General features: G+C 39.9%; 1 protein-coding gene and 1 long non-coding RNA gene across 51 annotated transcripts in view; one reads left to right on the top strand and one right to left on the bottom strand.

Annotated features, from left to right (window-relative positions):
- Window positions 1-10759, bottom strand: part of LOC127359138 (NACHT, LRR and PYD domains-containing protein 12) — a 116657-nt gene extending 105898 nt beyond the window's left edge. For 48 of the 50 annotated variants that reach the window (XM_051392895.1, XM_051392900.1, XM_051392903.1 and 45 more), the window contains exons 1-6: window positions 10599-10759; window positions 10177-10308; window positions 8183-8299; window positions 7614-7849; window positions 4437-6228; window positions 3104-3277 (exon numbers count right to left, since the gene is read on the bottom strand). In XM_051392895.1, coding sequence (XP_051248855.1) covers window positions 3104-3277; window positions 4437-6228; window positions 7614-7849; window positions 8183-8299; window positions 10177-10308; window positions 10599-10744 — 2597 coding nt within the window. In that variant the 5' untranslated portion in view covers window positions 10745-10759. Of the gene's footprint in view, window positions 1-3103; window positions 3278-4432; window positions 6229-7613; window positions 7850-8182; window positions 8300-10176; window positions 10309-10598 lie in introns of those variants that run through there. The other 2 variants (XM_051392896.1, XM_051392946.1) reach the window with 2 other exon arrangements.
- Window positions 8582-9560, top strand: LOC127359147 (uncharacterized). Its single transcript, XR_007882600.1, has 2 exons — window positions 8582-8725; window positions 9151-9560. It is a non-coding gene; the product is annotated as an uncharacterized LOC127359147 (long non-coding RNA).
- Window positions 10760-13434: the final 2675 nt, after the last annotated feature.

The following is a 13434-nucleotide window of genomic DNA, read 5'->3' as shown; positions in this document are numbered from 1 at the left end:
CTTGCGGAGCTGTGCATTGTGGGAGTTGATGTCTTTAATACAAATGCGCCCTAAAGTCACTTGTTGTTTTTTTTATGGTCAAATAGGCACCAAATTCAAAATGTATGTTACATTTCGACTACATATATAACCCACTTTCAATACATATTAATGTTTCCATGGGTGAAATGCTCCTTTAATGCTTGAATGACAAAAAAAAAAAAAAAAGCCTCCAGCCACTAGGGCAGCAGTGCTCAAACGAATCAACAGGATGCCTGTTCAACCCAGTAGAGTAGAAGAAGTACACACGAACACCGGTGTACAGAGAGTTGGTGGAGGAGGAGAGATGGAGAAGTTTTTGACAGGAGTAAAGAGAAAAAGGGAGGAGGCGTCAGAGGAAAGAAAGACAAGTGACAGTGACCGGCATAAACCCAGTAAGAGTAGGAAATATGGCGATGCCTACATAGCTCTTGGGTTTACCGTGAACACGGTCGGAAATGAGGAGAGACCGGTTTGTGTTTTATGCCTAAAAACTCAGCGGACAGCATGAAACCAAATAAATTAAGACGGCACCTTGGAGACCTTACACCCCAGTTATGTCAGCCACTGGAGTTTCTTCATCGTAAACTCGATGAATCAGTAAATATAAAAGCACTGTTAGCCTCATACAAAGTTGCCCACCACATCGCAAGGTGCAAAAAACCTCACACCATAGCAGAGGAGCAAATACTCCCGGCAGCATTGAACATGGTCACAATCATGCTAGGTGAGAAAAGTGCTGAGGCACTGAATACTGTCCCTCTTTCCAATGACACGATCGGGAGACGTATATCTGACATTTCAGATGATCTCCAAGAGCAACTAGCAGAAAATCTAACAGACAAACGTGAGAGACAGCTCTCAGTATGACTGGGTGAGGGATCCATTCAGTGCGACAGCTCCTGCTGAATTCAGCTCTGCAGAAGAGGACCAGCTGATTGACATGTCCTCTGACTCCACCCTGAGGCTGAGGTTTACATCGCAGACACTGAGTGAGTTCTGGCTGGGTGTGGAAAGGGAGTATTCACTCATTGGATAGAAAGCTGTGAACATTCTACTACCCTTTGCAACATCCTATCTCTGTGAGACGGGCTTTTCTACTGTTGCTGCACTAAAAACAAAGTACAGATCCCAGCTTAACATTGAGCAAGAGTTAAGAGTAGCAATATCAAATCTGAAGCCCAGATTTGAAAAGATGTGCAGTGAAAAAGGGCTCACAGCAGCCACTAAATACAACCAGCAGACTCATCTCCTGCCAATTCTTTTACATTTTTTGTTCTAGGAGATTTACTATGCATCTGGCAGAGTGATGGCAAATTGTATTTAAGTTGAATGTGTTATGTGTTATATGTGTTAAATAAGTTTGAAAGAATTGTGAAGGTTAATTGTGTTGTAAAAAAAATGTTTCAGGGTTCAGTGCTTTTTTTATTGTCTTCTGGATAGACAAAATGTTCAGGGAAAGTAAATGCAAATGTTATGCCCTTTTCATCCCCTCTGATAAGCTAAAATATAAGCAATATTGTTGCAATGTTTACAGTTTAAAATTTTGAATGTTACTTTGTTATGTCTATAAAAATGCACATCCCAGTGAATCATTTGCACTTTTTTGTCTGTTTTGAGAATCACACAGACTGAGCAGTCTTGTTTAAATGTTACAAATTGAGTTAATAAACTGAACTTGGAAATTGTTTTAAGTTGTTGCAGATGTTATCTCAGGTCATTTTATTAATCTATTTTGATAATCAGGTGATTGTATGCAGAGTGCTGGTGCCAGCAACTCATACAGTGGTTTGTATAAATAAATCAGGTTCTCAATAGTATTAAAATTCAGGGGGGGCGTGAAAAAAATTCTGTCCTCTGCATTAGCCCCTTTCAGATTGAAAGAATTATTAACCCTTCAGCTGTCAGACTCAAGCTTCCCCAGTCAATGAGAATACATCCCACATTTCATGTATCTCAACTAAAACCTGTGTCATCTCACCATTTCATTCCCCGGATTTTCAATAAAGCCTGTCTTTCAGAATTGTACCAACCGTTTTTGGGGTCTGCTTTTTCGTTCCGCTGTGTAACGTAACAGAATGTCTTCCAGGAGAGACTGAACAGTGAGCCAGACTGACACATGTTATTGAGACATCATCTGATTTGATGATTCACAAAAGGTTCATTAATGACAGATATTTTCCTGTGTTTATATGATTTTGGTATTTAATAGAATTTATTTATCAGAGTAAAAAGCTCAGAGATCTTGTGGAATGTATCAAACTCAGTCTGTTTGAGGGGCAGAGGGGGAAATAGAAAGCACCAGTACACAGAAAGTCGCAAGGGATTTATGGCAACACTGCTTAGTCCGGGTTAGAATAAGGACCCTACAGGAAACTTCATGTTTTATCTTCCATAGGAGCCTTCAAGAGGCACTTTTAGAGATGATTTCTGAACATGGGGGAACCAAGGGAGGGGGCATTGCTCCACCTTGAGTAGTAGAAGCATCAAACACATGTTGATGTGTCACCTGTTTTTGGCTGAATAAAGCAGTTCCACCTTAAAAATCATTGCTTTTCTAGAGTTAAAAAGCACCAAGATATAAACAGTAGATGGTAAAAATGTGGCTTAAGACTGGATAAACAGTCAATGTATGACAGCTTCTGGCAGACAACCACAACACTGACGCAGGCACAAAGGGGATATGACGCCATCGACAGGCGACCGGTGAAACTATACTGGTCTCATTTACCTGAATAAAATGAGAGATTTCTCTGAGTTTGAACATTGTTGGAAACATTTGGGATAATGTAAGAACTTAACTACATATAGAACATGGAGCTAGAGTTTATACACTGTTTAATGATTATACATTATTGATTTAATCAACTACACATCGTTTAAATGCACATTTAATTAATTAATTATTTTACTTACACTTAATTTCCTACTTACACAATACAAATAATACAATAATACAAACTAAATTCACAGCCAAACTGTTTAGACTGACGAACAAGGTTTTGTTTATTTTAAAAAAGAAGTCTTAACTTTTTTTATGGATTTAAATTTGGTAGATATACACAGAGCAAACACATGAACTGACCTCAGAGTCTCCAGTCTACAGTGTGGACTCTCCAGTCCAACACACAACAGCTTCACTACTGAATAATGCAGCTCGTTGTTACTCAGGTCCAGCTCTCTCAGATGGGAGGGGTTGGACTTCAGAGCTGAGGCCACGACTTCACAGTGAGTCTCTGAGAGTTTACAGTCAGAAAGTCTGTGAATATAAACAATATGACATTTACAATATGACACTTTAATTATAAAAACAAGAACCTTAACATGAGCTGTGGCTCAGCTTGTAACTGCACTCATATGTATTCAGTTGTATGTATGTATACAATCATACACAGAACAACATATAGCAAAATATGTCCCACTCAGTCCCATTTAAGCTGTGCTAAGTACTAGGATCAGTGTGCAGCCACTGTGCAGCACCTGGTTAATGGTACTGACTGGAGAAATGAACCTAACAACATATTTGGATTGTGAGGAAACCGGAGCACTTAAAGGAAACCCACACAAACACAGGGAGAACATGCACACTCCACCCAGCTGGGAACCCAGGACCTTCTTGCTGTGAGGCCACAGTTCAACCACTATTTCTCCTACTGCAGTGGTTCCCAACCTTGTTCCTTAAGGGACCCCTTCTTCTATCATTTAGTACACTGACTCATATTTTATGGATATTTTATATTATATTAAAAACTGTACAATGAACCCAAACATTGAACTCAGTAACTGCAGGAAGTTTGTGTAAAACAAGTGATTTGGATGAAGTTTGAGCAGATTATTTCCTGTTTAGGAAACCTAAACAATTCTCTGTCTGTATTATTATTTTTTAAAGCCTTTTAATTTAATTTTAAAGCCCTCAATTTAATCATTCAGACTTAATAGGCTTTTTTTTGTTGGACAAATTCAGTGTTTTCTTGTCCCTGGCGTTTGGTCATTGTTTTATTAGACAATTTACTTTACATTTCATTTTCTTCACAGAATTGAAACAAATGCAACCGTACTATGTATATTTTTGAAGTTTTCTAGCATTCCTTAAAATCAAGAAGACCTCGCAACCCCCTATTAAGCTTTGGCGACCCCTAGTGGGGGTCCCAACCCAGGGCCTCCATCACCAAAATAAAGATAGTTGTAAGACAATAGACAATAATTTATTGACTTTTAGGAACACAAAAATGCCAATTAGAGTAATTATCATTAATCACTAATTATCTAATTATTAAACACAAGCAGGTTTAATACTGATTCAGGAAAATAGTGTGGAAGTTTTATACTGTGAATGTGTGTAAAGTGTGTATCTTCACTCTAATACTGATGGCTTCAGCTTTATGTTGCTTTATAAAGTTAATCACATCTGGACTTACACAGCCTTTCTGCAGTTCCTCACAACTGGAATCAGTCTCTCTTGTCCCTCCACTGATGTGTTGTATTTCTTCAGGTCCAACTCATCCAGAACCTCCTCTGACATCTGCAGCATGTAGGACAAAGCTGAGCAGTGGATCACAGAGAGTTTCTTCTTTGATCTGTTCTCTGACTTCAGGAACTGTTGGATCTCCTGATGGACTGAGTGGTCGTTCATCTCCATCAGACAGTGGAAGATGTTGATGTTTCTGTCAGGAGAGATATCACCACTATTCATCTTCTTCAGGTTGTTGATGGCTTTCTGGATGATTTCTGGACTGTTGTCTGTCTGACCCAGCAGGCCTCCTAAGAGTCTCTGGTTGGACTCCAGAGAGAGGCCATGAAGGAAGCGAACGAACAGGTCCAGGTGGCCATTTCTACTGCTCAAGGATTTCGTCATTGCTTCCATCAGGAAGACATCCAGGGTTGAATCAACATGGTTTTCCCCCAGGAAGTCCTTCAGTACCTCTGTGTTCCTGTTGGTGTGACAGTGGAACATGTAGACTGCAGCCAGAAACTCCTGAATGCTCAGATGAACAAAGCAGTAGACTGTTTTCTGGAAGATCACACTCTCTCTTTTGAAGATTTCTGTACAAACTCCTGAGAACACCGAGGCCTCTGTGACATCAAGACCACACTGCTCCAGGTCTTCTTGGTAGAACATGATGTTTCCTTTCTGCAGCTGTTCAAATGCCAGCCTCCCCAGCTTCAGAAGAACCTTCCTCTCAGCCTCCATCAGCTCCTGTGGACTCGTCTCATGTCCCTCTTCATACTTCTGCTTCTTCCTCTTTGTCTGAACCAGCAGGAAGTGTGAGTACATGTGAGTCAGGGTCTTGGGCAGCTCTCCTCTCTGGTCTGTGGTCAACATGTGGTCCAGAACTGTAGCAGTGATCCAGCAGAAGACTGGGATTAAATACATGATGTGGAGGCTCCTGGAGGTCTTGATGTGTGAGATGATCCTGTTGGACAGATCTTCATCACTGATTCTCCTCCTGAAGTACTCCTCCTTCTGGGCGTCAGTGAAGCCTCGTACTTCTGTTACCCTGTCAACACATTCAGGATGGATCTGATTGGCTGCTGCAGGTCTGGAAGTTATCCAGATGAGAGCCGAGGGAAGCAGATTCCCCTTGATGAGGTTTGTCAACAGCACGTTGACTGAAGACTTCTGTGTGACGTCAGACACAACCTTCTTGGTCTTGAAATCCAGTGAAAGTCTGCTTTCATCCAGGCCGTCAAAGATGAACAAAAGTTTACAGACAGCGAGCTGCTCTGCTGTGACCTTCTGTAATGTTGGATGGAAAACATGGAGCAGTCTGAGAAGACTGTACTGCTCATCTTTGATCAGGTTCAGCTCCCTGAATGAAAACAGAACCACAAGACTGACATCTTGGTTCTCCGATCCCTCTGCCCAGTCCAGAGTGAACTTCTGCACTGAGAAGGTTTTTCCAATGCCAGCGATGCCGTTTGTCAGAACCACTCTGATGTGTCTCTGTTGGTCAGGTAAGGCTTTAAAGATCTCGTGGCACTTGATTGGAGCGTCACGGAAGGTCTTCTTTTGGGAAGCTTCTTCAAGCTGCCTCACCTCATGTTGGGTATTAACCTTTTCACTCTGTCCCTCTGTGATGTAGAGCTCAGTGTAGATCCTGTTGAGGAGAGTTCCACTTCCTGTATCATCAGTTCCTTCAGTCACACGCTCACATCTCCTCCTCAGACTGATCTTATGTCCATCTAAAACCTCCTGCAGACCAGCATTCACTAGAAAAAGAAAATGAGAGAATGATTTTTATTTCCAGAAGAATAAGATTATAAAAGTTATAAATTCCACCTGAAATCATTCTCAATCTCTAAAAGTTAGTTAAAAATAACATGAAAGTGATTTTTACATTCATTTTTAAGAGTTTCCTATTAAAAGGGAAGAAAGTGACAGTCTGAACCTCAACAGCTCGTCTGCAGTTCTTCATTTAAACTGCTCACTGTGTCTGTTCCTTCCTCCTTTTGATATTTAAAACAGATCCATTAATCAAATAATGCAGAATACGTTAATATCTTGTTTTGTTGACCTGTAGCTGCAAATCTCAAAAACACTACATTTCCTAAAGCTGCTTCACAATAAAAGCCTCCTGATGGTTCGTCAGTTGAAAACTTTTATGTGAACAGCAGCAACAGGAAATGTAAAGTTTGCACCAGCAGTAATTAACAAAGCTCTGATATGACTAAAGTAACAGTAAAATAAGGCTGATATCTGAAAGTATAAACAGGAACACCAGAGTGAGAGTAAACTCCAAACCAAAGAGATTCAGTTAGAAGCTACAAAAGTACTGAGAGCTGAACACAGAGAGACTTTTAAAAACAAAGCTTTCTCTCTTGTTATCAGCACAGACGTGTTGATTCAGTCAGTTTTATCTACAGACATGGATTTGATTTGAGGGAGGAGAACATCTCAGGTTGGTCCCTGTACCACTAGCTACACCCCAGTCCATCCACTACACTCTGCTACTGCCAATCAGCTTTCTACTCCCTCATTACGAGGGGCCCTACTAGGGGCCCTTACTGCCCTGGCTCCAAAATGATGGAACAACCTTCCCATTGGCATTAGGACAGCAAAAACTCTTCACATCTTCAGACTGAAAACAAACACCAGTGCACTGCTGCATGTGCTAACTCTACTAGCTGCCATTAGCTACTTAAGGTTAATTACACAACTAGCATAGAAGCTTTGGACTGAGGAGGTTTTCAGGCCTGAGGTGGGGGACCCAGTGGGGGACTGATGCTGGACTGCAGGACTGGAATGAGACCCAGAGCTGGGCAGCGGAACCATGATGACAGCCTGACGGAGGCCAGACTGATAGAACTTACTGCTTTATAGAGTTTAATATGTTTCTATCTTCATCTATGACGACAGACAGCAAACAGCATTCTGACTGAAATATATTAAATATAAATTATTTTTTATTCTAATTTTCTCACAAACAAGAACACGTAATAAGTGATACAGAGGAGATATTTATGCTGGAGCAGAGAAAAACTTAACTAAGATTTAAGATATTTCTAAAGATCTTAAGTGCTGTATGACACAACTAATGTATTAAATAATTAGTAGTGTTTTCAGACGACACCAGCAGACACACATACAGTCTTACTTTGTACAGTGCTGGACTCATTGTCTGTCTGCAGTCCAGGTCTTGTTCTGGGTCTTTTTCCACACTGGGGACAGGAGGAGTCTCCTGGTGAACCAGACTGGTCCCTGTATGAGGTGATGCACTGTCTGCAGAACCAGTGTCCACAGCTGGTAGAGACTGGATCCTTCAGGACGTCCTGACACAAAACACAGCAGGACAGCTGCTCCTCCACAGGAACTCGACTCCTCTTCCTCTCTCTGTGGAGACATTTCTTTATAAGTAAACTGATTTGTTGACTGTAGTTGAAACATATCAACATGTGAACACTGACTCTGTGTAGAAGCTCAGATGGTCACAGAGAACATAAAAGTGTCGTTACTTTTCTGTTTTAATTATTTCCTTTTATTTTGACTCTCCTGCTTTCATGAACACTAATTAACACTTCATGTCTGTCTTATTAAACACGTAGTGATCAGCCTGTTATCAATCTGATTTTAAACAGTATGTACACTAATAGTTCTGCATCATTTTGTGTTTGTCCTCATTACTTATCTTCATCAGGTCAGTTTACAGTAAAAACAGTCTCTTACTGTGTGTCTGAGGGTCCATTACTGAAGTAGATAGGTTCCCTTTTGGACCAGTCACTCTTCATAGACAGACAGCAGCTGGACACTGGGGACTCTGCTCTCCGTCTGTTGTACTGAACTCTGAAAACATCAACAGCTTTTTATTCACATCATAATAAAATCTAACCCTAACCCTAATCCTTGATAAATTCTCTGATGACAAAGTAATTGAAGTAGCTCTAAATCGTTTCTCTTGTTAATAAAGACAGAAAGGAATCTTTCACAGTTGCGGTTGTTTGTGTGATGATGTCATTAACTGTGTAGTAAAGTAGTGGCCTCGAGCCTCCTTCACTTTTTTATTATATCGTTGTTGTACAAAAGGCTTTTATTTTGAAGGTGAGGAGAAGTGACGTAATCACCCCAGTGGAGCGGTGACCCGCCTTTTACACCTGGACACACCTGGACACACCTGTGGGGACTTTTAGTGTATTTCCGCCTTTAACTCAGGTTGTTGTTGTTTGGAGTGACTTTTATTGTGCTACTCTGAGTGTTAAGTGGATGAAAGAAGTAAGTATTGATTCTATATTGTGTTAATGACGACGCACCTCGTTAACTCTCACGTGTGTTTTCCGCCGACAGGTAACGGATGTCCGCTGTTTAACATTGTTTATGAGTATAATGTGAACGCTGATGTTTGAGTGGTTTGAGGGTAACTTGACGTAGTTCAGGTGGTTAACTGCTCAGCAAGGGGGCCGACATGTGCGCCATGAGCCATCGATTATTCAATACCCGGTTTAGCCAGTAGATGGAGCTATTGGACCAGTTAACCTATTATTATGGTGAATATGTATTTCTGTTGGGTTATTTATGTTATTATTATTGTTACACATGTAAAGGAGAGTTGTGTATATTTTTCTGCTCATGCAAGCACATTTGTTATTATTGAGATGAAGGTGTATGATGTGATTTATTGTTATTATTATTATTTCCAGAACTGTGACAACACTGAGTGTTCAATAAATCACCGCAGTCATCAGATCTGCTGGCAAAGAAGACATATCCTGTCCTCATTCCTGTGTCCTGACCAACACCGCATCTTGTTTGCTGTATAACCCTAAACCAGCTAGAATTAGTCCTTCCCTCACAAACAGTTGTAATGAAACCTTTTATCATTGATAGTGACCTTGTAATTGACTTCATTTGCACTTCATCTCTGCTATGCTGAAAATATTCTTTCAAGAGTCAGAGTCCATCCAGGATATTCTTACTGTTGATTTAAGCTGGTTCTAGAGGTGTAATGTTGTCCAGTGGGGATAATAGTTTATTGAACGCGTTTGTGAGGTAATTTGTATCTGAATGAAATGTCAATCTGTCCATGACATCATTAAAGAGTGGAATGAAACTTCCCTCTGTGTGCTCATCAATAACACAAAAACTCACCTTTTTATGGTTTGTCAGCACAGTCTGAACCACAGTGTCAAACGATGCAAATGTGATCCGACACCAAAAGGTCTTTAACAGAAAGATTAATTATGTTCATCCCCAGAGTGAACTCTAAGTCTAATATGTGGCCAAGATGAACCAGATCGTCAGATAGAAAGAGGAAGATGTGACTAATTATTTCTCTGTCGTGAGTCATAAAAACTTATAAATTTAGGTAATTGTCAGCTGTTGGAAGTACAGGTTCCCTCTTTTTGCTATGTTTTAACTTTGTTATTTATGGTATATTCCGTCTTATATTGCATGTTTTTATATTGTGTTAATGCTTGGTTTTATGCTTGGTTTTGAGATTGTTTTAGGCATGCTTCTAAGTCATTCACAGTTCTGCTCACCATCCAATTTTTTTAATTCTTTATTGAAAAAGAACTCCCTTCCCTGTTTTTATTATTATTTGCAATTAAATAATTAATCCTCCTCCCCAAATTTGAAAATATCGCAAATTTGAAAATATCGCCCAACACTATTGAAGAGGAAACTGAAACTGAGACATATAATTGAGTTAACATCAGTGCTCTTACTGTGTGTCTGAGGGTCCATTGCTGAAGAAGAGAGGTTCATTGTTGGACCGGTCACTCTTCATAGACAGACAGCTGGACACTGGAGACTCTGCTCTGTCCTCCTCTTCCTCCACATAAACACTCATCTTCAGTCTGAGAGTCAAACAGTAACACTGACTGTGAGTTCAGACTCAGGAAACAAGTTTGTTTATGAGACAAACACAAGAGAACCGAGAGTAACACACCACACACACACACACACACACACACACACACACACACACACTCACAGTATACAGTAGAATAAACACAGTCAGTAATTATTCAGCCAATCAGCACTTTGTGTCCACAGATCAAACTGTTGAGTTCAGTCCTGTACAGTCCACAGGGAGAAAACTGACTCACACACAGTAAAATAATAATAATGTTGTATTAACACTCACCCTGCCTCACCCTTCTGCTGTCGACTCAAAATGGAGTTTTGCTCCTCCCCTCTCCATTTACAGGAAATCAGCTGTTTATATCTCTGTGTGTCAGTGTGTTTATGAGCGTCTCTTTTTACTTGAACAGAATTAAAATGAGTTTCCATATGTAGGATTCTGAAGTATTTTACGTTTTATTTGTATTTATTAATCACTTTATATTGTGTGTAAACAGGTTGTAACTTAAAAGCTCTGAGTTAGGACACAGCCACTGCAGTTTCTGTTTAATCCACATGGGGGAGTCGGTGCTCCATTTTAGTGGAGGTTCATCCTCCAAAGCAGACACTGAGTATACAGCACTGGGGAAGGCAGACAGACCACCCCACCTCCAGCACTTTCAGTCCAACACCATGCCGTCACGGGGCTGCAGATGTGTGCCACATGGACGGGAGGAGAAAGAGAAAGAGACGGGAAGACTTTTGGATAGAGAACTTAAAAACCAGTTTTCCTTCAGGAGGAAATGTGTCGTTTGATTCCTGTTGAGAAAAAAAAAGGTTTAATGTGACCATCAGTGTACTTTATAGATGATATCAGGTGCATCATTTCTCCCACATTAATGCTATAAAATGATTTGATATTGTAAACTTGCCTTTACTTGCCTGTTGCTGCTGAAGGATGAAGGGAAAGTGGAAATCCAACACACTGTAACCTTTAGACCTGAGGCCTGCAGGCAGAATAATATGAGGGAGAATGAAAACGTCCATCTAACCTCCTGTTTGTCTGTCGTCCTTTATGAAATATTGACCAAACTGAGCTGCTGACACTTATTGTCTCTCCCTTTGTGTGTTTGTGTGTGCGGAGACTTTCATATCTTTACGATTTGGATTATGCATGTGATTATTGAAATACCATAGTTATATATTAATGTATATTATAGATATAAATACCTTAGAAAAGAAGTAGTAGTAGAATTATTGCAGGATGGAATTTATGTTTTTATTTAAGTATTTAAGTTTTATATTAGAAATGTTCAGTTTGGGTCTCCAGCATTTAGAAACTGACAACTTGCATATGTTGGACAATTAGCATAATTAGCTATAGGGACAATATTTCAGCAGCTGATTGGCTGATTTGGATAATATAGGAGTGGTTTTGGGGGTTATTGAGGACGCTAAATCCATTTCTGACATTTTCAAAATACAAAATGGATGTTTAAAGCAGAAATGACTCATTTAAACTCTTAGTGGGACAACAGAGTCATTAGTGTGAATGTTCAGACATAATGTTTCTTCAAATTTGCATTTTGTCATTGACCTCTGTCTTTGCTTTTATCTATTAATCATATAAATAACCTCAAAATCAACCAAAATCCACCCACTGGGAGTTGAAACAGCCATTTTGTACTGTTGTTATTCAGCATCCTCAATAACTCCCAGAACCACTCCTATATCGTCCAAATCAGCCCATCAGTTGCTGAAATACTGCCCATATAGGTGATTATGCAACTCAATGCTAAATATGCTAATTGACCAACATATGCATTTAGTATCTGTCTGTTTCTAAATGCTGGGGACCCATACGGTACATTTCTAACAGAAAACTTCGGTACTAAACAGTCTCACAATGAGGCTCTATTGGCCGGAATATATCCTAACCCTAAAATCCAAATATGGAAATACAACTTTTGAAACATGTTAACATCCAACATCCGGGTGGGGAGGTGTTTGGACTGGGGTCATATTTTGCTTTGCTCAGTGTGTGAGTGTGTCTGTGTGTATTATGGTGAACAGGTGGGGCCCTGTGATTGGTCCAATGGATGCCAGCCGACAGTTATTTACCCTCCCTTCACTGCCACTGCCAACAGTGAACCAGCCTCTTGTCATATGTCGTCTTTAGTAAGTGGAGTAACAGCAGACACACCTTTCAAACATTTGTACAGTTCGGTGCTGTGTATTTAGTGAATATGATCAGCCTGAGATACTGTCACTATTACCTGTAAGTAATCCTCTGTAAATAGCAGTTTGGGAAGAAGCAGAAGAATGTGACAAGAGCTACAGAAGTATCCACTGCTGTATCACCACAGACTACTGCTTCATTCATCCGCAGCTCTCTACCACACAATAAAATGTGTTTGATCTGACTTATTAACCGATTTTACTGAATATAATTGTGTGTGTTTATACGGGCGAAACCCTGGTGGCTCACCACCACCAAGGAGTCTTTGCTGCAGTGGCCATGGAGTGTCTTCCCTCCACTGTCTCCCCGTTTCTTGAGCCGTACTATCGAATAAAGGCACAAAAAAGTTACAAATATTTGTGTATATTTTTTGTTTTTATGAGTAGCGTTATACAACCCTGCGTTGTAAAATTAAATATCCTTGTATCCTTGTATAATGATTCATCCTAAGTATGAGGAGCTCCAGTTGTAAGCTGGTGCCTGGGTACACTCACTAGCCGGTCTCTAAACACCGTTCAATAGAGATCGAGGACTTTCTTCCAGCTTTCATTGCTAAAATAGGTCAGAAACAGTCATACAGTTATAACCTGTATTACTCACCAGAAGCCACAATATAGGCCTATACACTCTAAAAAGTAATTCAGCTGATTTACATGAACTTTTTAAGTTGAAAACTTTATTTCAATGAGTTGTGTTGACATAACTAACTTTGAGTAATCAATGCAAAAACTATAACGTATTATTAAGTAAGCTGTAATTAAAAATACCTTTGATTGTAAAGGAATAGCTAATTCCCCCTAACTCAATGTAGGACATTTGTTGAAGATAATTTCATTAGGAGTTGCCTCAACTCAAAAAGATTGATGCTTTTAGAGAATATATTTCTAAAAAGTGTGTGAAT

Source organism: Dicentrarchus labrax, unplaced genomic scaffold (genome assembly GCF_905237075.1).
Source record: "Dicentrarchus labrax unplaced genomic scaffold, dlabrax2021, whole genome shotgun sequence".
NCBI classification, from domain to species: Eukaryota; Metazoa; Chordata; class Actinopteri; family Moronidae; genus Dicentrarchus; species Dicentrarchus labrax.
The sequence above is the reverse complement of the archived record's forward strand: the minus strand, read 5'-3'. Positions and strand labels throughout refer to the sequence as shown.